This window comes from Ceratotherium simum, chromosome 8, assembly GCF_057802395.1.
Source record: "Ceratotherium simum simum isolate JZ-2026a chromosome 8, ASM5780239v1, whole genome shotgun sequence".
In the NCBI taxonomy this organism is placed as follows: domain Eukaryota; kingdom Metazoa; phylum Chordata; class Mammalia; order Perissodactyla; family Rhinocerotidae; genus Ceratotherium; species Ceratotherium simum.
Genome location: NC_141907.1, coordinates 5754952 through 5778069, shown reverse-complemented (window position 1 = coordinate 5778069; position 23118 = coordinate 5754952). Strand labels below are relative to the sequence as shown.

At 53.3% G+C, this 23118-nt stretch overlaps 1 protein-coding gene across 1 annotated transcript in view; it reads right to left on the bottom strand.

Annotated features, from left to right (window-relative positions):
- Positions 1 to 23118, bottom strand: part of JAKMIP1 (janus kinase and microtubule interacting protein 1) — a 166199-nt gene that overhangs the window by 9347 nt on the left and 133734 nt on the right. The window contains exons 12-19 of the mRNA XM_014788875.2: positions 20582 to 20644; positions 18538 to 18636; positions 15777 to 15878; positions 15005 to 15058; positions 14385 to 14450; positions 8298 to 8366; positions 6750 to 6827; positions 3626 to 3829 (exon numbers count right to left, since the gene is read on the bottom strand). Of these exons, the coding sequence (XP_014644361.2) occupies positions 3626 to 3829; positions 6750 to 6827; positions 8298 to 8366; positions 14385 to 14450; positions 15005 to 15058; positions 15777 to 15878; positions 18538 to 18636; positions 20582 to 20644 (735 nt within the window). The remainder of the gene's footprint in view (positions 1 to 3625; positions 3830 to 6749; positions 6828 to 8297; positions 8367 to 14384; positions 14451 to 15004; positions 15059 to 15776; positions 15879 to 18537; positions 18637 to 20581; positions 20645 to 23118) is intronic.

The window sequence follows — 23118 nt, the reverse complement described above, 5'->3', positions numbered from 1 at the left end:
GTCTTCCTGTTACTGAACACGACCATGTGCCAGGCACCAGCTAATAGGTTTGCATGTCTTATCTCATTAAAGCCTCAGAGGAATACACTCACCAGTGTTATATATGTACACTCACCAGTGTTACATATGTATGCTAACCAGTGTTGTATATGTACACTAATCTGTGTTGTATATGTACACTAACCAGTGTTATACATGTACACTAACCAATGTTGTACATGCTGACAGACACAGGTCAGTGTATTTTTTTTTTTTTTTGGTGAGGAAGACCAGCCCTGAGCTAACATTCATGCCAATCCTCCTCTTTTTGCTGAGGGAGACTGGCCCTGAGCTAACATCTATTGCCAATCCTCCTACTTTTTTTTCTCCCCCCCCCCTTTTTCTCCCCAAAGCCCCAGTAGATAGTTGTATATCATAGTTGCACATGCTTCTAGTTGCTGTATGTGGGACACGGCCTCAACATGGCCGGACAAGCAGTGCGTTGGTGCGCGCCCAGGATCCGAACCCGGGCCGCCGGTAGTGGAGTGCGCGCACTTAACCGCTAAGCCACGGGGCCGGCCCAGATCAGTGTATTTCAAGGAATGTGAAGGCAGTTTTCATTTTCAGTGAGAGGAAGGGTGGCTCCTATTTACCTTCAGCTGAATTCCCAACTAATCTGAAAATGATCCGGAGATAAAGGAGAAGCGTTCCCAGCCCTGGTTCAATCTATTAATCAGCTGTCTCCTCGCTTAGGGATGTGCCATGTACCAGACCGGCCAACAGCCACAGAAGAGGAAGGATTTGTCCCCTATGATCTTACACCAACACCCCAACACTTACATTTTAAGTGATTTTCTCCAAGGCACCCCAGTCCTCAATGTGCCCACACGGCAGCACAGCTGGCTTTCTGCTTTTTTTCCTTCTCTTTGTCACTCAGGTCCCTTTTTTTCTTAGTACGCGGGACACAGTGCTTTCCGGGAGTCCCGACCAAACGCCGTGTGCCTTAGGCTGGCGCCTCACACACTTCAGACGTAAACCACAAGCAGCACCCTCGGGGGATTTGAACCCTCGTGGGATTTGAACCCTCGGGTGGGGTAATGACTTTTTGGTTCAAACGCACAAATGTTCTGCTTTGAGCTGGATTTCCTGAACACGAAATCAACCCCTTCCTTCACTGCGCACTCAGTCGGCAAGTCCGGCAAATGAGGCTCAAGGCTGGGCCTTAGCTACACGCCAGCGCCCTGCTTCCAGTCCCTGGCGGGCCCTGCCGCTGCCACATCTACTCCCAGTCTACACTCGGCAATAATGACGGCCGCCTACACTTACTGAGAGCACTTGACATGTACTAGTTCATTTAAACCTTACAGCGTCCCAATGAGTAGGCGTTATTACCATCCCCATGAAGACACTGAGGCCCAGAGAGGTTAAGTCACTTGTCCAAGGCCACACAGCTAATGAGTGGGAGAACAGGGTTCAGAGCCAGGCCGCCTGATGCCAGTGTCTGTGTTTTCAACCACTCTGCTCCCCACCCTGCTCCCGTCTAACACCATGCTGTGCTGCTGTCTGAAATGCTATCCTCCTTGATAGCCACCTGGCCTCTTCCTAATTATCTTCATGACCTGGCTCAGCTGGCCCTTCCATCAGGAGCCTGCCCAGCCTCCCCAGGAAAGAGACCCTCCCTCGCACCCACTCTGGACTTGGTGCACGCGGATGGAACAGCCCTGCCACATGAGATGGTCAGGATCTGTCCCGTATTTGGGCTCCCCACCGGCCTGGGTGCGCCTCAGGCAACTTTTCACTAGCTATGTGGCCATAACAGATACGGCCGGTGAATGCAAATGCCCCCCACCTGTAGTCCCGTGCCAAGATGGCTTTGATGGTAACTGGCCCTTTTGCCTCCCCTTCCCTCCCCCACCCACTCCTGTCCTGCACTGCCCCATCCCGGATCTTGCTGACCATCACTCTGGTCATCATCACTGCAAATTCTTGGTCTCTAGCCTCAGGGGCCCGTCCTGCACCAGCAACTTTCCCCCTGACCTGGGCTGCAGGGATCCAAGCCCTCCCTTCCTCCCTCCACGCCCTCCCCGCTGGGTGTCCTCCTGACGTGGGGACGTGGCCTCTGCTTCTTCCCTGAGGATGCGGGTGGGGTGAGCACCATCAGCCCCCTGGCCCTGTGTGTGGGGTACGTACCCGCGGCTTCACACTGTCGCCTCCTTCTCCCTCCCCACCTCTGCTCAGGGAAGAGATGCCCACAGCCTCCCCACCACCTGCCATCTGCACTCTGGGTCTCACCCCTCCCTCCGCCCATCAGACCCTCTCCCCTCAGCCTCCCATCTCTCCCTCCCTGTTGTCCCGCAGCATGCCAATGTGATCAGGAGTCTCCCATAGCCACAAAACCTTTCCCTCCATCCGACACAAGGTGTGGGTGTCCCTGCAGCTTGAGGGTCTCAGCAAACACCCGACACGTGGCAGACATCACTCGAGGCTCTGAGATGTGCTGCATCAGAGGCTGGTGCTCCAGCAGACGAGCAGACAGTGGGCAGGATGGGAGGGAGGGGCGAGCCCAGGCGGAGGGTCGCTGAGGCCCCTGGGAGTCCTTCCACCCAAATCCAGTCTTGCATGAAGACCTGTCCTTCATATGCTGACAGTTATCCCCTTCCCTTCATCGTCTCCTTTCGCTCCTCAACCGAATACAGTCTGGCTGTTCCCCCCACACCCTTCCTCAGATCCACCAGGGACCATGCTTCTCATTCTCGATGGGACTTCTGCTGCTTCAGACACAGCTCCCATCTGCTCCTTCTTGACATGTGCCTGCTCTCTCTCTCTCTGCCTTCTGTCACATCGCTTTCCACTGGTTACCTAGACCCTTCCTCACTGGCAGGATGCCTTACTAGCTGTGTCATCTTTAGGCACATGAGCTCACCTTCCTGAGCCTCAGTTTTCCCATCAGGTAAATGGACATAGTAATCCCCACCCTGCAGGTGTGCCGTGAGAGAAAGGATCTAAAATGGTGAGCACTCCACAGAAGCCAGTGCGAGCTGCTGTCTCTTTGTCCTCATACCATCAGGAGTCCTTGGAACCCAGTTCCCGGTGTGCTCAGCAGCACACAAAACTCACACAGGACTCCACACCCTGGAATACATGTAGGTTTTCAGAGTTAACTAAGGCAGCTCCGGGTCCAGTCCTCAAATTAGCCATCATCACAAAATGCAGCCAAAAAGCAAACCATTCAGCCAGCACTTCCTGGTTATAAGAACCTGACTTTGAAACAGAACGTGGATCCTGGAGGAAGAGGGCCGAGGGGCACCTTGCTTTGGTTTCTATTACCATTTAGCAGGGGTGGGCACCTTATTGTTTAAATGTATATTAGAAAAAGTTTGCTGTATATTATGCCCAAGGGTCCCACGTCTTCCCTGTCACTGGGGAATACACCTGTCCTGTTATGAGGGCACCCATGAGAAGACACGCCTTGCTTCACCTAAACTTTCAGTACCACCAGCTCTCCATCGAACACGCCTGGGACACCCATGCGCCCATCAGAGGTGTCAGCGCACCAACAGGGGGCAAGTGGGGGTGGAGCAGCCGGGAGGTGGCAAGTGGTGCCCGCACCAGGCCCCTGCCCCCGCGCCAGGCCCCTGCCCCTCACCTGCTGGGCCTGCTGCAGCAGCTCCATGCGCTCCCGCAGGATCTGGCTGTCGAACTCCCGGCTCTGCCTCAGGATCTGCCTGCGCACCTTCTCCACGGCGGCCTGCAGGTCCTCCCGCTGGCCCTCGCTCAGCGCCTCGCTGGCCCTCCGCCCCGGCTCCTGCTGCAGCGCGTTGTACAGCGTGGCCTCCAGCTCCTGGATCCTCTGAGTGGCCCAAATCACACAGACAGTGGAAGGTTGCAAATGGGTGGACAGTAGTCACCAGGACACTGCAGCGGAGGGAGGCAGAGCTCGGGGATCTGGGGCAGGGAGGGGAGGCAGGCGTGCAGGGGCCGAGCAGAGGAGCCAGCAGTCTGGGGGTGGGGAAGCCCCTTCCAGCCCTGTACACATATTTTTGGGAACACGTCTTTGTCTAGTCAATCAAGATGCCCTACTCTGCACACGAGGGGACAGGACAATAAGAAGAAATAAGCATAACCATCCCTTAAAATGCGTGACTTGAAGAGAGGCTGGATTCAAACGGTTTTTGTTTTATCCCTGGCTTCCGATTTACTTCCCCACCTTGGAACAGATCTCCCCTTGTACAGCGGGTGCCAATGGAAAAATACGGCTCACTTTGCACACCTCCGGTTTCCAGCTGGCTAGTTAGGAAGGCAATTTTCACCTAAAGCAAATAGTGACAATGTTCTAATGGCTCCCTCCCCCCTGAAAAAGCAAGACACCCCTCGTTAGCAAAGCAAATGAGAGATTAGTGGCGAACTGGAGGATCCTTGCGCAAGTCAGAGCTTTAACCATTGGAGGAAGTTATCTCTTTTCGACTTCAGAGCAAGACAGTTACTTATAGTTACCTTACGGGAATATCTAGGGACAAAAGAGAGAATTGTCTCCCTTTCTGTCTCCCTAAATCCCCACCCACAGGCTTGGCGAGGAGCAGGGCCTTCTCTTCCTAAGACGGTGTAGACCAACCATCACCTGGAAACTGCCAAGAAGAGGTGAGAGGTGGTTTGAGGCAGGGGGCCAAGGGGTAACCGTCTGCAACTGTATGGCCACCTGCTCCTCCAGTCCCCTCTAGCTTCGGTACGGCTGTGCCAACTCTCTAGAGGAATGCCAGGCCCAGCAAGCCAGGACCAATTTTAACCAACAGACATCATCACCTTCCCCTCTCCCCACCCCAGCCGTCACCCCTGGGAAATTAGAAGGTGGGAGTGCGTCCACCAGCACAGCCAGGGGTCCCGTGTGGGTTCCACATGGAGCAGGAGCTTGCCTGTGCCTCTGGCTCACCCCCTCTCCGTTCAGCAGCTGAGCTCCTAGGAGACCCCCACGTCATGAGCTTCCAGCCAGGACCCCGCCACCCCACTTCTAATTCTGGAAGCTCCATTGTGGGCCTGCCCCATCTCACTCAGCTCGACGACCCAGGAGCACAGGTGTGCATCTGACACCCACCGTCCTCACTCCTGCCTGGGCACAAGGCACTGCCACCCTCTAGGGACACTTTACTTCCCCGACTGTTCAAGTCGGTCTAGCACTGCCTCAGAACTCCCACTCGAGGCTGTGGGCCGTTCTTCAACTATGACCGTAGCTTCTGCACGGTAGCAGGATCAGCATGCCCAGGGGCCTCCTCTGCAGAACCAGGACTCTGAGGGTCTCCAGGCCTTTCTGCACATGGTGCTTTGACAACAGAGGGTGGACACCAAGGTTTTCCAAAGAGAGTTGGGAAACACCGGTCTTGGAAGATGTCCCTTGAAAAGAGGGTCACATGACCCAGTGAACTTGGTAAACTGCTGGCTTCTGTTCCTCTCAAAGCCTCTGCCCATCCTTCAGTACATGAAGGACCAAGAAGTCCTCAGAGTTTTCCAGACGTATTCTATTGTAGCCCGACCCCCCTTTTTATGGCCTTAAGTTCCTGCGATATCTCCTGAAATTGTATTCCTCAGAGCTTTCTGGGAAATGCCAGGGGAGGGTAGTGTGAGAGACAGACACGGCGGATAGAGCAGGGGAAAGGGGACCGAGACTGGCCAGAATCAAGGAAAAACCAAAAACAGGAAAGAGCGCGAGGAAGGATGAGTAAGCTCTCATTTCGAATTGCCTTTAACAACACCGAGCACCCAGAAATAGGAGCCGAGAAGGTCAACGCTACATCTTGATGAGGCCCAATCCCTTCAGACCTTCTACGTCTCCTGTGGCCGCCCGTGGCATTCAAGCCTCAGAGCCCGAATGCAGAGGGCCGAGGCTCACGGTGAGGTGGACTGGCCTTCACGCCCAGAATCCCCTGCTGGTGCTAAGCCCGGCTACCCGCTCTCTGTCTTCCTGGAGACACTCGTGGAAACGAGGGTTTGAAAGCTGTTCTCCAGTTACTGACTCTGCATTTCTTAGATACAAACCCAGTCTGTAAAACGATTTTAACTGCCAGTGATCTGGGCAAAGATTTTCTCCAGACTTCGTCCACTACACTGCTTCTTCCTGCAAGAGTGGTGCTGAACTCTGAATTCTGCGCAGTGGGGACATCCCGGAAAGGCCTGCTATCTCATTATCTCACTCCCCTGCCCAGGGGAGCGTTTCCCTCAGTGCCAGGAGCGCTCGGCCTCGAGTGTCCTCAAAGCCATGACGCATGATCCTGAACGGGATGCCGTTTTCCGTTAACCACTAGGACGCCCAGGACCAGTTTTGTGACACAAACACGATATTGCACAGGACCTTGCAACAAGTAACTCTTGTTCTGATGATCCTTTGGCCACCACTCTTCGCTTTACCTCTGTGTTCCTATGTGACTGTCTCTACTTATAGGAAAACTCGCTTTGGGGTTTTAAGCATAAATAAATATTTAAATATAAACAAACACATAAGAAAGAAAGTTTCTTTTCATCCGTCTCAAATGATTACTAGAATTGAATGAGCGTGTCCAAAGAAACCATCCAGGTAACTAAATATTTTTGAAAATCATGACTGATTTGGAAAAAGCGACAATTTCTCTGTACGGTCATTCCAGGCACACCGTGGGGATGGTGTTTTGATGGCGCCCAAGCATCACTGGCGAGGACCCTAAACACGGTGTCAGCCCCGAAGGAAAAGCAGCCTCTAACTTGAGTCTAAAGGGCCCAAGAGTCCCACCCCCTTCCGGTCCTACCAGGTAGGCCTGGTCGAGCGCTTGCTTCCTGTAGTCCAGCTCCTCCTCCAGGTAGCCCTTCTGCCTGCTGAACAGGTCCTGGAACAGAGGAGGCGCCCAGGGTCAAGATCCGAGCGAGAAGCCATTACAGCAAGGCTCTTCCTACCTACTCAGCCAATCTACGCCCCTTTGCTAGAGAGCCACAGTCTCAGCAAGTTGGGGACCCACCAACTGGAGGCTGGGGAGAAGGGATGTGATGGTCTGCCCTGCTCACTCCTGCGTGAACCCCCTGCTCGGGCCTCACAGGCCCGGGAACCTTGATCAAGCCTGCCCCAACTCCTCTGGGCTTCCCTTCTCTTGGGCGCCTGACTGCAATGAAGAGACTCCCTCTCCAACCTGGTTCCCAAGCCCGGGTCTCAGGAATCCTTCTTGATTCCTCTATCACGTCCTGGTGGTCCCTGAAGACCGTCTCAATAGTTCTCAGATGCGGCTCTTCCTCCCCACATGAACAGTGTCACCCATCTCCTGATTCGTCTCCCCGCTGTACACTTCCTCCCCCACCCTCCATGTCACTCGTTCAGTCCCCGCCAGCGTGATCTCTCCAGAAGGCGAATCTCTATTACTGCTTTGAGGGTTTCAGGGTTAGAGCTCATCTATTGCAGCCACTTGATTTTACAGACGAGGAAACAGAGGGCCAGAGAGGACCAGTGCCTTGCTCTGGATGCCACAGCTCACTGGTGACAGAGGTGGACTGGAAACCCAGGCCTATGATTCCAGTCCAGGGCTCTTTCCACACCACACTCTGCTTCCAGGCCTAATGCTGTTCCTTCTACTTTCCTCCTTCACCTCTCATTTCTACTTAGAAAACTTGAACTGGTCTTCAAAGTCCCCAGAACCATCTTTTCTGGGAAGCCTTCCCTGATATCCCCATGCTGGGTAAAAGGGATCCCCCTATACACCCATAGTCCCCTGGTGAATAACCGCCACCACCACCATTTATTGAGCCCGTATGTGCCAACACTGTGCAAAAACAAGCTGTGTATCTAGAGTCTCTTATCCTCATAGCCCAGCGAGGTGAGATTCGAACCCCCATCTATCAAGGAGGAAACTAAGGTCTAGTGGATCTTTCTCAAACTCTCGTGGCCAGCCAGAGGGACAGCGATGGAGCCACATCTGTGCGTCTCCAGGGCCACTGGGCTGAGCGCCTCCGTATCACCAGCATGCCCCCCTAATGTCCTCACGCTGCCCTGTGCCTGTCGGCTCGTGAGCATGCGTTCCCACAGGCTCTCAAGCCAGCTCCTCAAGGCAGGGACCCTGCTTATCCGTTACTGAACCTCTAATCCTGGCACAGCACCTAAGATAGCAAAGCCTCCAAAAATACGTCTTAAGAGAATAACTGAGTGAATAAAAGAGTGAATGAATGGATGATAATGACCCAGAACAGCCATTAGGACAAAAGCAAAACTTAGAAATGCGTGCAAATAAATTCATACGAAAACACGTGCAAAGCCTTCCTGGGCGGTGAATTATCTAAACACTTTCAACCCTCCCAGGGACTCAAGTCTGTACCTTTTCCATCTCCAGGTCCAGCATCTTCTGGGTCAGGGCTGCCTCGGTTCCTTCTATCTGCTTCAGCCACTGGAAGACAGCAGGGACAGGGGCACAGCAAGTAAGAGCTGTGCCCGTTGGGGCCTTCCACCAAAGCTGAGTGGGGGGGACCTGCTCCTAGACGAGGCTCCCAAGAGGGTCCCCGTCGCGTCCCAGGGAAGTCCTCGAAATGGAATTTCATCGTCTGTACAGACGTTTCGGCTTTGACAGAAGTTTGCTCAGGGATCACATGGGTCATGGACATACACGCGTGTGCGTGTGATTGGGTGTCGACATGTGTGCCCAGGCGAGCCTGTATGTACTGGAGGCGGTCGGTGTGCATGTATGGGAGCCTGATTCAGCGCCCAGTGGACGCGAGCATGTGCAGCTGTGAGCGTGTGCCTCTGGGAGCTCTGCGGGGTCAGGTGCGTGTCACTGAGGCCCATTCTGCTGGACACTGTGCCTGCAGCCGCATGCCCAGGACCTCACCTGACCCTCTCATGACTACCCCGTGGAGCAGGCAGCATCACCCCATTATGCAGGTGAAGACACGGAGGCCGAGTTAAGTCACTTGTCCAAGGTCACACAGGTGGGGAGTTGGGAACCCAGCCCGTAGCATCGCAGCCCTGCAGCAGCAGCCTTGCCGCCGCCCGGGCCTGCCCCAGCAGCCAGGTGCCCCGAGGGGTGCGGGCATGAAACTAGGTCCAGCCATGCGGCATGAGCCCAGGAGCCCCACATGTGCTGAGCGTCAGGGCGTGTGGGCACCGAGAGCATGCGGGCAGCTGTTGCAGGCACGCAGGTGTGACCTTATGAAGAGCCCACCTGAGGGACGGGAGGAAGCCCAGGTCACTGGTGACCAGCCTGCGGGGGTGTGGCGGGGTGTCCGGGTTTGACGACATGCATGAATGTGTACGACCTCCCTGCCGCGGGGCCTCCCTGCTCCGGCCCATGGACCGCGCCCCTTTCCTGACGCCCCAGCCCCCGTCACTGCCACCAGCTCCTCCTCTTCCTCCTCCTCTGGCTGCAGCTCCTTATCCTCACCCCCCACTCCACCCGGAACTCTCGGCGCCCTCAGAGCCCCGCCCTTGGCCTTGCCCCTCTCGCTCTGCGTGCCCCCTCATGTTCTCTCTGAAGCGTCTCCCTCCAGCCCAGATCCGCCCCACCACCCTCCGCGCACAGCTCCCCTCCAATGCATCAAGGCTCCCCCCAGAGGGCTCACAGCCTCCCGTCCCTCTGTTGGGGAAGAGCCCCCACTTCATCCAAACCAGAAAGCTGGGAGCAACCTTAGCTCCTCCTTTCTCTTCACTTCCCACATGTTGGTTCTGCCTCCTCCTCCTGTTTTTCAAACCCACCCACCGCACTCCATTCCACCACCCAGCACAGGCCCCCTCTCAACCTCCAGGCTCATGTCTGACCCCAAATCCCTTTCTGCCCTCCAGCCAACGTGTTCTCTCAAAAACACGAATTTACTCGAGGAACTTCCCTGCTCCTGCTTAAAGTCCTTGAGGATATCCCACAGCTCCTGACAAAGGCTGGCCTTCCTTCACCTCAGGGTATTTGCACATGCTGCTCTCTCTGCCTGGAACATCATCACCTCTCCCAACCCCAGCCTCAGCCCCAGGCCTTTACTGAGCTGACACCTACTCAGACTTCAGGCCTGAGTTAGCTGTTGCCTCCTCCAGGAAGCCTGCCCTGCTTCCTGAGTCCATGGGGTCAGGTGCCCTCCATGGATCCCCATGTTGTCTTGTGAATGTCTGTCACAGCATTCACCTGACAGATTGCTCTTGTCTGCTTCCCTCCCCCAGCTAGTCCCCAAAGGTGGTGACCACATCGGACTTGTTCTATTAAATTTCCTTACCCAGCACAGGCCTGGCACTAACAAACATTTGTGGAAGGCAGGAGGATGTGGGGGTGCGGAGGTCTGGTGGGGTGTGTGCTGGCTCTGCAGAGGGAACAAGACTGGATAAAGCCACGATCACAGAGCCTCCACCTTATTGTCAAAGTCAGCTTGGCCCTCAAGACTGGGCCCCCAGAGCCAGCAGCAGAAGCAGGTGCCCCAGGGAGCATTTCTTTAGACGTTGCTAAGAGAAAATGTGTGGTTTCTTAGAAATAGGTAAGCATATTTTTGACAGTGAGTGAAAAATATTTCATTTTTAATATCCTAACGCAACCAGTTATAAAATGAATACAATTAAAATGGGAAAAAATCCAGTTTTGAATCATTATGACAAGCTGCTCTTAGAACAGGTTTTGTAGAATAGGTGTCCATTTGTTTCTTGTTGTTAAAAAAAAGATTTGATATGCGTATTGTGCAAATAAAGAAAAGGCTTGACGGGTCCTTTTCAGCAGTTGGGAGAGTGAACTGAGGAGAGAAAATGCCGGCCCTGAGCATCCTGGGGCACGAACTTCACACCAATAGTTGGGCCAGATATCTACTGGGCCTCACTTCCAGAGTGAGAACCTGAACACTCACGGCTCTGCACCACCCTCCAGGAGGGAGGGGATGGGGACAGGGATGCCTGCCTTGCCCCCAACCCTCAGGGGAGAGGTGGGTGAGCCCATGGCAGGGGGAGACGGGCGGAGGCATTTCTGTGGGGAGTGTGGCCAGGGCACCCCCGCGGGGCCAGCCCTCTGCACCCGCAGGTGCAGGGCCCTGAGCCCCAGAGCTGGGGTCTCTCTCCTCCAAACCCAACTCTCCCTTCAGAGGAAGGTCCCAGGCCCTGATTCCATGACAACTTTTGGAAAGCTTGACTGTGGCCGCAGACCTAAGCCGCATTATCCAATCTGTTGTTACCAGTGAGAACACTGGTTTTTAAAAATTTCCATATTTCTCACTGGTTTTGAACTTGAGGGAGAAGAGGGGTGACTCACAATCACCCATAAACCCTCCAATGTTCTGTGGTCAAGCTTCTCTGCTCGGAATGTGGGGTGTGTGGGGGGAGCAAAATGTGGTCCCTGAACTCGGACTGGGGTAACCAAGGGGGTCTGGGGGTTCTGACACGGGTCGGCTGTTTGCTGGAAACTTACAGATGCACAGGGCTTCCCCAGGCGGTGAAGGGGGGAAGGCAGGCACCCAGGGCAAGACGCCATTTGCCACAAGACCATCGGGGACCATCACGTGACATTCACTTACACGCTATGAAAGCGGCTTTGTGCCTCTAGATAGAAAGTGCAGTTGACCTCGGTGTGGTCAGACACCAGTACTGAATACAAATTTTAAAAATGAGGTGTATTTGGTTGAGGGGGGCTGACTGCGGATGTCGTGGGTGGGGCCTCTGACCCCTGCTGCGAGCTTGAGAGCTCGTCAGCTCCAGGGTGACCAACTCGTAGCTGTTTGCCCAGGACTGCCCCCATTTCAGCACTGAAATCCCCACGTCCCAGGAAACCCGTGAGACCCAGCAAACCAGACAGTCACCCTCGCCTCCCCGTCAGCGCTCTCAGGGGGTCCCGCTGACCCCCTTGTCTTCTCGGGGTGCACTCTCAGCACCACCTTGCCTCCAAGGGGAAGACGTGCAGCAACGCTCACACATCTGACCCTTATTCCCAGACAGGCAGCGCGAGTCCCTCCTGAGACGATGGCAAACCACTGAGTCAGTCCCCACGCGCTGTCCCAAGCGGGGAGCTGGGCCCTCTCACCTGTCAGGGTCGGGACCCCGACAGTCGCCCTGGGCACCGCCCCGGCTCCCAGCCAGCCCTGTGGGATTTCAGAGGAGCTGGCAGGCGAGGGCGGCTGGCATAGCTCTCGGCTCATAGGGCACAAAGCCTGGCGCCAGGCCGACCAGCTTGGCGGGTTCTGGTGGCTGGCGGCCGGCAGCAGCAGCTGGCAGGGGCTGGCGAAGGTGGGCGGGGGTGACAGGGGCAAGGTGGACTGTAGCCACGTGCCGGGCAGGCCCCACTTCCTCAGCTGTGTGAGCGAGAAGCGACTCTCGCAGGTTGCTGAGAGGAGGAGCCCCGAGGATGTCAGGTGGCGGCCCCAGGCTGAGGGTCTGGAACGCCCACTGTTTGCTGGGGCATGGGCAGGAGGGTCTCAGGAAGGGCTCGGGGTGGGGGAGAACTCGGGCCTCACAGAGGCTGGGACCTTCCTGCAGTCTGCCACCCTCCAGGAGACTCGGGGGTTGGAGAGGGCCCCCCCACCAATGCCTGCTGCCCCAGCCCACCCCAAACCAGCCACCCCAGGTCACTGGTGGTTCCTGCTCTCTGCTCACCATCTGCAAGCACCGACCAAACACCTCGAGGAACCAAGCTCTGGCCCAGGGGCCTAGTAGCAATGTTCAATTCCGCTAAACACGCCCTGTCCCGGAGTCCCCACACTGACCCTGCGGGGCACACCACTCTCAGTCTCCTGGCTCAGGGAGATCCACAGACCGGCCTGCAGAAGCCCCCCAGCTGGCGAGTGGAGGGCCGAGTGGAGGGCCGAGCGTCAGCCCAGGAGAGGCCTCTCTGAGGATGAGCAGGGAACGGTGGGTCTGACATCTCCGCATCCTCTGGGGCGTGCTGGGTGCTCAGCACCTGAAGGCTCATTCTTAGAGAATATTTGAGTGAATGCTGAATAAACGGAGTCATGCGTCTGTACCCGGCACCTTATGTAACACTCCCCAGGGCACCACTACAGGAGGCCAGGCAACCACAGCTGGCTTTGTCGGTGAGAGGGACGTTTACCGAATGCATGCCCTGCACCTAACAGCATACAGTTGCCTGCGTCTGATGGGCCCACCAGCCCACCAGGTGTGGGTCATCATCATCCCCGTTCACCTGAGGATGCAGCTCAGTCAGGTGAGGTGACTGGGGAGTCACCACTTAGCACCTGTGTGACCTGGGGCAAGGCTTCGTCTTAAGTCTGTCACCAACATTTAGCACCCCTTACATGACTGGGGTGGAAGGGTGGACAGGTCCCCAGGAAAGAAACTATTTATATTTTAAATGTTCTTCCAAAGATTCCAGAAGGAATACTGATTAAGATCATTAAGACCTCATCATTATAAAAATAGCATTTTAAAGTTTAACTTGTACGCTTTGAAAGGAAAAGATCTATAGATAGGACTACATAAAAAGTTGTGTATACATAAAGTATCCTAAACTAATGTAAAAGGTAAACTAGGAATGTGTTTTTAACAAGTATGACAAAAAGTTATTATCTTTAATATGTAAAGCATGCAAAGAAGTCAGTAAGAAAAACCATAATTATGACAAACACATATTGAATGAATGAATGTATGATTGAATGAATGTATGAATGAATGAATAACAAACCCAATGGAAAATTGTCAAAAGAAAGATTATTACAACGCACAAGGAAGAAAATAAATAATACACAATAAAAACTCAATATCACTAGCACTCACATAAACGAAAGTTTTAACAATGACATCCTATAATTTTCGCCTACCAAATGGGCCGAGTTCTTCGGCAGCAACATGCCATGTTGAGCAAGAAACCAGCCCTATGGTAACACTCAGCTAGAGGAGAATTGGTAGCACTTTTCTGGAAACCATTTTGACCATATCAAGGTTCTTAAAAACTTCCTTACCACTCGGCACAGTGATTCCACTTCTAGAACCTATCCTGTGGAAGGGTTTGAAAACGTAGATAGAAACTTATTGGTAAAGATGTTCACCGCTGCATGATGGTAAATAGAAATAAAAAGCGGAGACACCCTCAGTCTCTAACAGCGGAGGAACACTTAAGTAACTCGGGGGACAGCTGTGCGCTGGGATACTGCAGGGCCACTAAGTCGCGTGGGGGAAGCTTACGAAGCATGATGAAAACTGGAAGTCAAGTATGATGTCAACTAAGTTTAAAAAATGGGCATGGAAAAAACCTGGAAGGAAATATCCCAAATGTCACAGACGGTTTCCTGGATGGGGGTTTATTTCCTTCTGTGGTCTCTGCGTTTTCTACAGTAAGCGTGAGTGACTTGCAAGCAGAGAACAAATAGGCATGCGCATGCACGTGCAGACAGACGGACTGAAAGGCGTGCTTCCAACACAAAGCGGGATGCCAATGTACAGTTTCTTGTATGGTGCTGGGAAGCTCGGACAGGTGTGTGGACAGAAATGCCGCGGGCTCTACCTTTTCACACAGGGCAAGCACAGTTCCAGCTTGGATTATTGCAACCTGTTCTTCATTTCTCAAATTCTAAAACACAAAAATGGGCAAGGGCGTTTTTCACTGGATCCCACACCCACGTGCAGACAGTCACGCTAAACGACTCTGACAGCTCCTCTCTGCGCGGCCTCCCCGGGACCAGCCCCGCTCTCTAACGGGGCCAGCATCTAAAGGCAGCTGTGACGTATTTGAGGGCCGGCCCTCCGGTTGGGAAGGTTTCACGCCAGGGCACCAAACCTTTTAGAAATAAGGCCTCGTTCAAGCCAACCTTTTAGGAAGGCAAAAATAATCACTTTCTGATTTCAGAAATCTTGAGGGATTCCACTTTCTTTTTGGGTATTCATTTTTATGCTTTTTCCCCTCTTCACTCAGAGGCTGTCAGGATGACCTAACTTCAGAACCCCACCTCTGACAAAGGCCGACCCGCCCACCCACACAGGAGCACGGCCATACAAAAGCCTTACATTGTACTTATCAGGTCTCTCAAATTAGGAGAAAGTAAAACAAAACGAAACAAAAGCCACACAGAGTACACCCGAACCAAAACAAGAACACGAAACCAGAAACCAATGGCTCATAGTTACCCCGTTATCGCCAAGGATATCTAATTTCTTCATAAGTTCAGAAATATTCACATCCTGGAAAAGATTTCCAACGTTCATTTTTGTGTGAGCTGCAAAGACATGCACACCATCTCTGGTGCCACAGCCTCCACTCCTTGCCAAGGCCGCACACCCCTTCTTGTCTCTCGGCACACACAGCGGGCTGGGGTCTCTCTCAGCAGCTGCTTTGGGGCATGAGGGGCAGGCCAGAACTGCTGCTCAGTGGCGGAGTTTTACGCCAGCACAGCACTGCTTTCTAGAAAGGCCCATGGAATCGTGTGGGTCAGAAGGACCATCTTTGTGCCCACAGGGCTAGGAGGACTCCGGCACACGGCTAACACTCGGTGGTTAGAACGACCACAGTTACTGTCTGCCCCTCACTCACTGTGTGTCGGGCCCTGGGCTAAGCACTTATCTAGGTTAATCGTCACACCCACTTCCCACTTCCCAGGGCGGGTACTGCCATTCAGACTGAGGCTCAGAGAGGGACGGGCCAGAGCCAGGAAGTGGTCAAGCCGGGGTCTGCACTCAAGGCTGCATCTCAAGTCTGCCCTTTAACAGGGGTACAGATAGAGTGACATGTGGTGACCCTCAAAAAATGAACTAGGACTTTCAAAATCTGTTGGGGGCAGGGGACATCACATTAAAATCAGTTCTATCCAGGCTCAAGGAAACAGTCCCCCGTCACAGCTGGGCCCGGCGTTTGAGCGGGCCCTGGCCGCCAGCTCAGCAGAGGCCCCCCCAAGCACGCTACCTTCACTCCTTCCTGGTGACAGAACAGCTGGAGAGCGCTGCTGTTGTTCTCGGGGAAGCTGGTGATTTGGAGGTTAAATGCTGGCGACCTCCGCTCTCTCTCCTGGGGAAAAGATTCGGTTTAAAAGCAGAACTTTATTGGATCATTTACCACTTGCCATCTTCCCACGTTACTCAGCACAAACCAAAGGATTCCAGTGGCAAAGGAGTTACTAGAAAGCGCACATTCAGACTACGGCCTCCTTGTGGTGAAGGAGCCCCGGGGACCCCTCTGCACCACAGCACAGCTCCTGCGGACACTCGTTTACTTCTTAACCTACCCGGCTAGGAAGAAAGGGTTAAAGAGTACCAGGGGTGCACCTGCTGCGAGGTCAGGCCCAGAAGGTCACACGTCACCATTAAATGCTCCATGAGAACCAGGGCTATTTCAAAAGATAGCAAAGCCACTGACTATGGGCACTACCCCGTGCCCTGCGGCACATCATCTCATGTCATCCTCACACAACCCCACAGGCAGGCATTACTGCTTTCGTTCTACAGACAGAGATGGAGGCTCAGGGAGGCCGAGGCCGAGGCCCCACACCACCGAGCAGCAGGGCCAGGACCCAAACTCTGGCTTCACATTTTTTCAATATAATCTGCTGACTTCATTCATAATATTAGTTTTTGAACCGCACTAACACACCAATGCCTTAGGTTGATAAGTCAAATCTCAACTACTAGGAAGGCAAAGCAAGCATTTTCCCAGAAGACGTACTCATTAATCATACATAAAGTGACATGTTTTTAAAAAGGACGGGAGAAGCCCAATTACTTACAAGGATAAAGTACAGCAGCAGAACAGTATTCTGGTCTCAAATGTGTTTCCTACATAGATTTGCCTTTAAACCTTGAGCAACAGACAGGTTAGCACAATGGGAAGGCCAGCAGAGAAGATCTTTTCAAATTATACCTTTCAATGAAACTGCTTTTATTTTCTCAAAATTACAGTAAGGGAAGTCAGCGTGCTTTGGACCGCTCCTGCAGAAAATAGCCACAGAATCGATGGGCTTCTTTAGTCATTCAGCTAAGAAATGTAACCAAGAGGAGTGGTAGTTTGGATGGCAGGTCCTAAGCAGATGCTCTTGGATAAGGCTAAAGGAGAGAGGAAGGGCGGGGCCATTAATTCAATCAATTTCCACGAAGTCCCAACCTGGCTAATCTGGGTTTGAAACAATTTAGAGAGAAAACTTTTTTCCTCATTAGCCCAGAAGAACAGAGTTCATAATGGTTTGGTTCTATGGATGTCTTTCTACCTGCAATACTTATTTAAGTGGAATCTCCATAGAAAAGGTAACAAGAGAAAGTTCATATTTCATACGAACAAAAGTCAGAAAATTGGTTTCTAACGGCTCTGAAGGATGGTGGAGACACTTAAAGAAAATTCTAGTAAACTGAGTAACGCTTGTGGGAAATCTCATGAAGAATTCTCATGAAGCCTACCAAGGAGCTGTGAAAGATTTTCCAACGGTGGCAGAAGGACTAACAACCACCTTGCGTAACTTCCAATTTCTGCTGCCTGAATGAAACACTCAGTTTACGCTCAAGCCAGAGTTGAGGAGCACAGTGATGCTTGTTCTGAGACATTCAGGCCACGGTCCATGCCAACACGACAAGGTACAAGACGGTAAGTTCTAGTGCAAACAACTTTAACTGAAGCCAGGAGGAGAAAACGAGATCAGAGAACACCAACATCGCGAAGGAGGGTTTTCCGCTTCAATGGGGGGTTCCATTCATGCAAAGGGTTCAGCTGAGGGAGCAGAGCGGTCACCACAGGTGCTTAGAGAAACGAGTCACACACTCAGGTGAGGTTTAAAATGTCGATGATTTTCAAACAGAAACAAACAAAAAGGATTATGAATAACATGGTAGCCAGGCAGTACAGTAACACAACCGAGGCAAGATTTCATTTGGAAGCAGTAAAACCATCAATATTCTTACACCGGATCCAACTCTGTGTATTGGGGAAGTTACCGAATGTTCGGTACACGATTTCTATCCTTAAACAACAGTCAATCTCCATCCATGCTAAATAGTAGTTTGCATTGTAGTTTGAGTTACAAATAGTCATTTTTTTAGTCCAAAACTGCTGTGATGCCCAGGTCTGTATTCACTGGATAAGAGAGTTGGAGCAACGTAACTAGTTTTCTGAACCGCCCGTGCAAATACCTGCCTTCACCCTGGTTACTTACCTTGTGTTTACCTTGGCAAAGAGCAAATGGGCCAAACTAGCAGTAAACACATTACAGAGTCAGTTGCGGGCCAGGGCAGACCCTGCTCTTTCAAAAGGTGAGATTCACTACATGCAAGGTCACGTAAAAAGGTGTGTTATCAATTGCAACAGTGCTTCTGTCTGGGTTTGCATAATGCATACCGGGTGACTATGCATGCAGGAAAGAAGTAGTTATGGAAATGAAACACAAATAAAAAAGGCAAAATATTGCAAAAACAAATTATTTTATTAAGTGCAAAACAAGCCGTAGGCAATAAATATATTAGCTCTGGTACATGTCCAAAGACGACTGTGAGCATTCTCTCCAGAACATATTAAGGCAGTGAAATTACTCTGAACATACAGATTAAAAAAAAAAAAAAAGAAAACTACGATCACACGTCCCTTTACACATGCTTGGAAACATCTGGGAGCGTCACATGAATTTCAGTTTGGGCTCAAAGAGAATGTCTGCTCCGTTTGAGAGTTTACAACAGATAGAGTCTCTTACTTCGAGTTCTAGCACTCGGAATTCTAACAGCTCGTTCTGATCCTTGGCGTCTTGCATGTCGTTCTTCAGCTGGTTCTCTTCCATTTCCAGTCTGTAAATCTAGGGCAGAGACACCCGTGGGTTAATGGGCGGGGGAACACTGGCTCTTACGAGGAACCGAGAGACGTGTGCGTGGACTCTGGACCACCTCAGTGTCGCCCAAGGAAGTGGGCCCAGTGACTGGAGGAAGGGCAAGAAAGGGAAGGGCACTCCTTCTGCTGAGGAGCAGGGAGGGCGCAGACAGAGGGGGTGCAGAGGGGGTGCCTGCTTCCTCCCTGCAGCCCCGAGCCCGGCCCAGATGAGGGGCTCCTCATACATTTGCTGAATAAATGAATGATGGGGAAACTGAGGCAGGGGGCTACTAAGTCCCTTCCCTGAGGTCAAATGTGGGGAAGCAAGAGTGCTTCTGATCCCACAGTCTGTCTGAATTCTGTCCACGTTCTGTCCGTGTTCCGTCCAGCCCTCCCAGGGGAAGCCCACCAGACAGCGCCCAGTGAACCGCCACAGGAAGGTACGTGTGTCTTTACTCTCCCAGAGGGCTCTCGTAAGAAGGCTTGGTGGAACAGGTCTCCTGAAGGCACAGGTCAGTCTGGGAGGAGGACAGCCCGGGTCTAAAACCTGCTGGGAGCCCTGGGCCTCAGTTTCTGTCCAGGGGGGAAAGAACAGCCCCTCCTTCCCTGGCTGTAGTGAGGACTAACTTAGACAACCATGTGAACGAGGGCCTCTGAGTCCTGGTCACCACTGTCTCCTCCCCTGTCAAGAGGAGAACCAGAGAGGGCTTCTCCACTGAGGTGGCCGTCCCAGGGGGACATTTGGAGACAGTGTGCTTTCCCCTTGTCCCCCTAAATGTAGCGAGCAGGACCAAGGATACAAATCTCTCCCAATGCACAGGGCCGACTCTCAGGGCAGTGATCGGTCCTGTCCCAGCTCCCAAATGCTGTGGAGAAACACAAGACGGTGACCGGCCACACAGCAGGTCTGTGACAGAGCTGGGACTAGACCAAGGCCCCTCCCAGGGGGCAAAGTCAGGCTCGTCCAGTTCTGGCATACTAGGATGCTTAAAAGCCAAGGCCTAACCTAGGTCAGATTCCACTAGGATAGAAGGTCCATAAAAGCAAATCTACAGGGACAGAAAGTAGATGGTGGTCATCAGGGGCTGAGGGGGGAGAGGCAGGGAGTGCCCACTAATGGGCATGAGGGGTCCTTATGGGAGGCTGAAAATGTCCTAAAATTGCATTGTGGTGATGGCTGCACAACTCAGTAAATTAACTACAAAAAAAAAAAAATCATGGAATTGTAAGAAAATAAGAAAAAATAAATAAGAAAAAATAAAGGAATAAGAAATAAGAAAAAAATAAAGCTAGTATCTTGTCCCAAAGCATTAGATCTACTCCCCAAGACAACTCCTTGAGAGAGCTCTAGAAAGTTCCATGACCAGAGAGGGAAAGAACAGCTCAATTCAGCCAGCGCCATGGCCTCCAGTCCATGAAGTGGACTACAGTGGCCAGAGGGCCTGCCCATCGACCAGCACCTTAGGTCCCTCCACTTGGGGTGGGGATGGGGCTCTGGAAACCCAAAGCAAGGGCAGAGGCGGCCTGGAAGCCTGTGTCAGGAGGACAGGCAGCCCTCTGCAGGTGCCCCGGAGGGACAGCCCAGCCCTCATCATGTCTGCAGGTGCCCCGGGGGGATGGGCGGCCCTCACCATGTCTGCAGGTGCCCTGGGAGGACGGGCGGCACTCACCCCGTCTGCAGGGTGGCCTAAACCAGCTCTGTGGGCCCCACCCCAGAGGACAGAATCAGGGCCAGCAGCTGGGGGCCCCCAGGAATTGGGCTCAAACTCAACATGAGGAAAACGTCCCTCCTCTGAGAGCCGGCCAGGACCCAGGGGGGCTGCCAGGAGGGGCCGGGCGAGACTCAGGCAGTCAGAGTGGGCCTCTGAGGTCTCTGCTGACCCTGGGCTCCGGGATTCCCCCGAGGCGGGGTCAGGGTGTTGATGACCACGTACCTTTTCCAGCAAGTCTTGGTTTGTTCTGATGAGCAGCTGCTTCTCCTCGACCCACTTGGAATCCTAGGGAGAAGTACTAAATATGTTCACTCTTATTGAAGCAAACAGACGGTTAAATAACAAAGTGTCAGCGAAAAGGTCACTTAATCTAAAGTTTTCTATGAAAAGGTCAGAGAAAAGGACAGCAGCCAAATGACCTCATCGTCCCGACAGGCCTTTAAACCCGAAAAAGAGAAACGGCAGGTTTGTGCGCGTGCCTCCTCCACGGCTCCCGCTCCCTGAGAGCACAGGGAGTTCCTCTGTGTCACCGACAGGACAGCCGCGGTGCGACCGAGTCGGCACCGGCAGGCCCTCTCCTGGCCTGTTCCCTGCAGCCCGGGGGCCGGCATCTGAGCCACACCTGAGGGTCTGCCCCAGCCCCACGGACCTGCATGGTTACGGCCACACTCTCTGGTTCATTCTAGGCCCTCTGCCATGACGCCCTGCCCACCTTTGTCTGTCTATCCAGGTAGTTCCATGAGCATTCGGCACTAAGTCTGTCTGTTCCCCATGGCATCCCCAGTGCCTAGCTGGTGCCTGGCACACAGCCAGTGCTCAATAAATACCAGAGGATGGATGAATAAACAAATGAATGAACTTTCTTGTTCCTGTCCCTCAGCTCTGGTGGCCCCCTGGGCTTCCCTCCACCTAACAGTGATCACCCTGTGCCGTCATGGGGTGACACACGTGCAGGCCGCAGAGGCTGCAAGGCCTCCTCAGGACAGAGCCGTGTTCAATCCATCTTTTCGTCTGTGGTAGATTGTCCGCCACCTTCTCTCCCACCTCCATGCGCACATCCCTTCACAACGTGTCTTGGCAGCTCCTCCCAAGAGAGACAGGGTCTGTTTCTCCAACCCTGAAGCGAGGCCCGGCTATGGTGTGCTTTGGCTCCCGGGATACTAGCAAATGTGATGCGAGCAGAGTGTGGAATGTACTTGTGCACTGGGGCTGCCCTTTCTTCCTGCCCTGGACCACCAGGGAAAGAGGCCAGGTTAGCCTCCTCGAGGATGAGACACCATGAGAAGGGATCCAGCCAACAGCTGGCACAGTGCCCAGATAGGACAGGGAGGCCATCTTGGGCCATCCAGCCCCGTCACTCTACGGACAATGTGGCCTCGAGAACGACTGTGAGTGAGACCAGCAGAAGGACCGCCCAGCTGAGCACAGCCCAAAGTGCTGACCCAGAGGACTGTAAGCAAATAAGAATGTTGTTGTTTTAACTAAGTTTTGGGGTGGTTTGTTATGCAGCAAGAGCAACCTGATACGTCACCCCACACACCCAGCACAGAGCCTGGGGTGTGGCGAGGGCTCTGGTAAGCACTCGCTGAATGAACTGCTGTTTGTTTTGCCCCAAACCGGCCCCTTCACTTAGCAGGCACTGAGGGCAGAGCAGGCTAGAACACAGGGCCTAGCAGCCTCGGGGGGAGGTTACTTGGTCGTCGACTGTGGTCAGTCAGGGTGAGCTCAGCCTGGAAGAGGAAGCTGGGGTCAATGGCAAGTTAGGGCAGGAGTTTGAAAAAAGCCCAATCTCTCACCTGGACTCTGCCCTTGCTACAGCTGAGTCTCCCTACTGCCCTCTCCCCAGTGTGTTAAGTACTATTATTAGCTCCATTTTAAAGATGAGGAAACTGAGGCACAAAGAGATTATGTAACTTTCCCAAGGTGGTGCAACAATTCAGTGGCAGGGCCGGCATTTGACCCCAGGTGGGCTGGTTCCAGAGTGTGTGCTCTTCACCGCTCTCCTGCCTCTGTGGAGAATTCTGGACCACGGTTACATAAGCAGCTCCTGAGGGCTGGCCACTCCCCTGTCCCCCTGTCGGTCCCTGTATAAATGTCGCTGCAGTGACCTGCTGTGTGTGCCTGCTTGAGCCCTAGTTACTGGCCGTCTGCCTTAATTTGAATCTCAGTCACAACCTGAGCCCCCATCCACTAACTGGGCACTAGCCAGAGTTAGTTCTACGCCAACCCCTCTGTAGCTCTTCCCGAGTCCCCCTGTTAACCCGCCTGGAACCTCTTACAACTCCTTCCCTTAACACTCACCTCTGTGTCCCACCCTACGACCTCTGGTAGCCCTTGCCAGACCTCCTCAGCCCCCACTGCCAGCCTGTGTGCTGGGGCGGGGTTCCACAGACTCTCCACCTGCCACACACACTCCTCAGCACCCTCACAGTGAGAAGGGGCCACCTGACCCTTTTGGCCGAGGAAATGTGCAGAGGCAGCAAACAGCCTCTTGTGTCCCCTGCTGAGGAGGACGTGTTGTGGACAGGGCAGTTACAAGATGGCAGGGCCTCCAGCACTGGATCCCTGAGTCACCACATGGAGCAGACGACCTCTGCCCATAGGAGGGACAGGTAGTGCATGGAGCAGGAAGTAAACCTGCACCTTCACTGCGTAAGCCACGAGAAGTCCTGGTCGTCATCCACCAGAGAGCCCTCTGACACGGACAGCACGGCCGGCCTGTACTGACCCCCGGGTTGGTGCTGCCTTTGGATGTTACC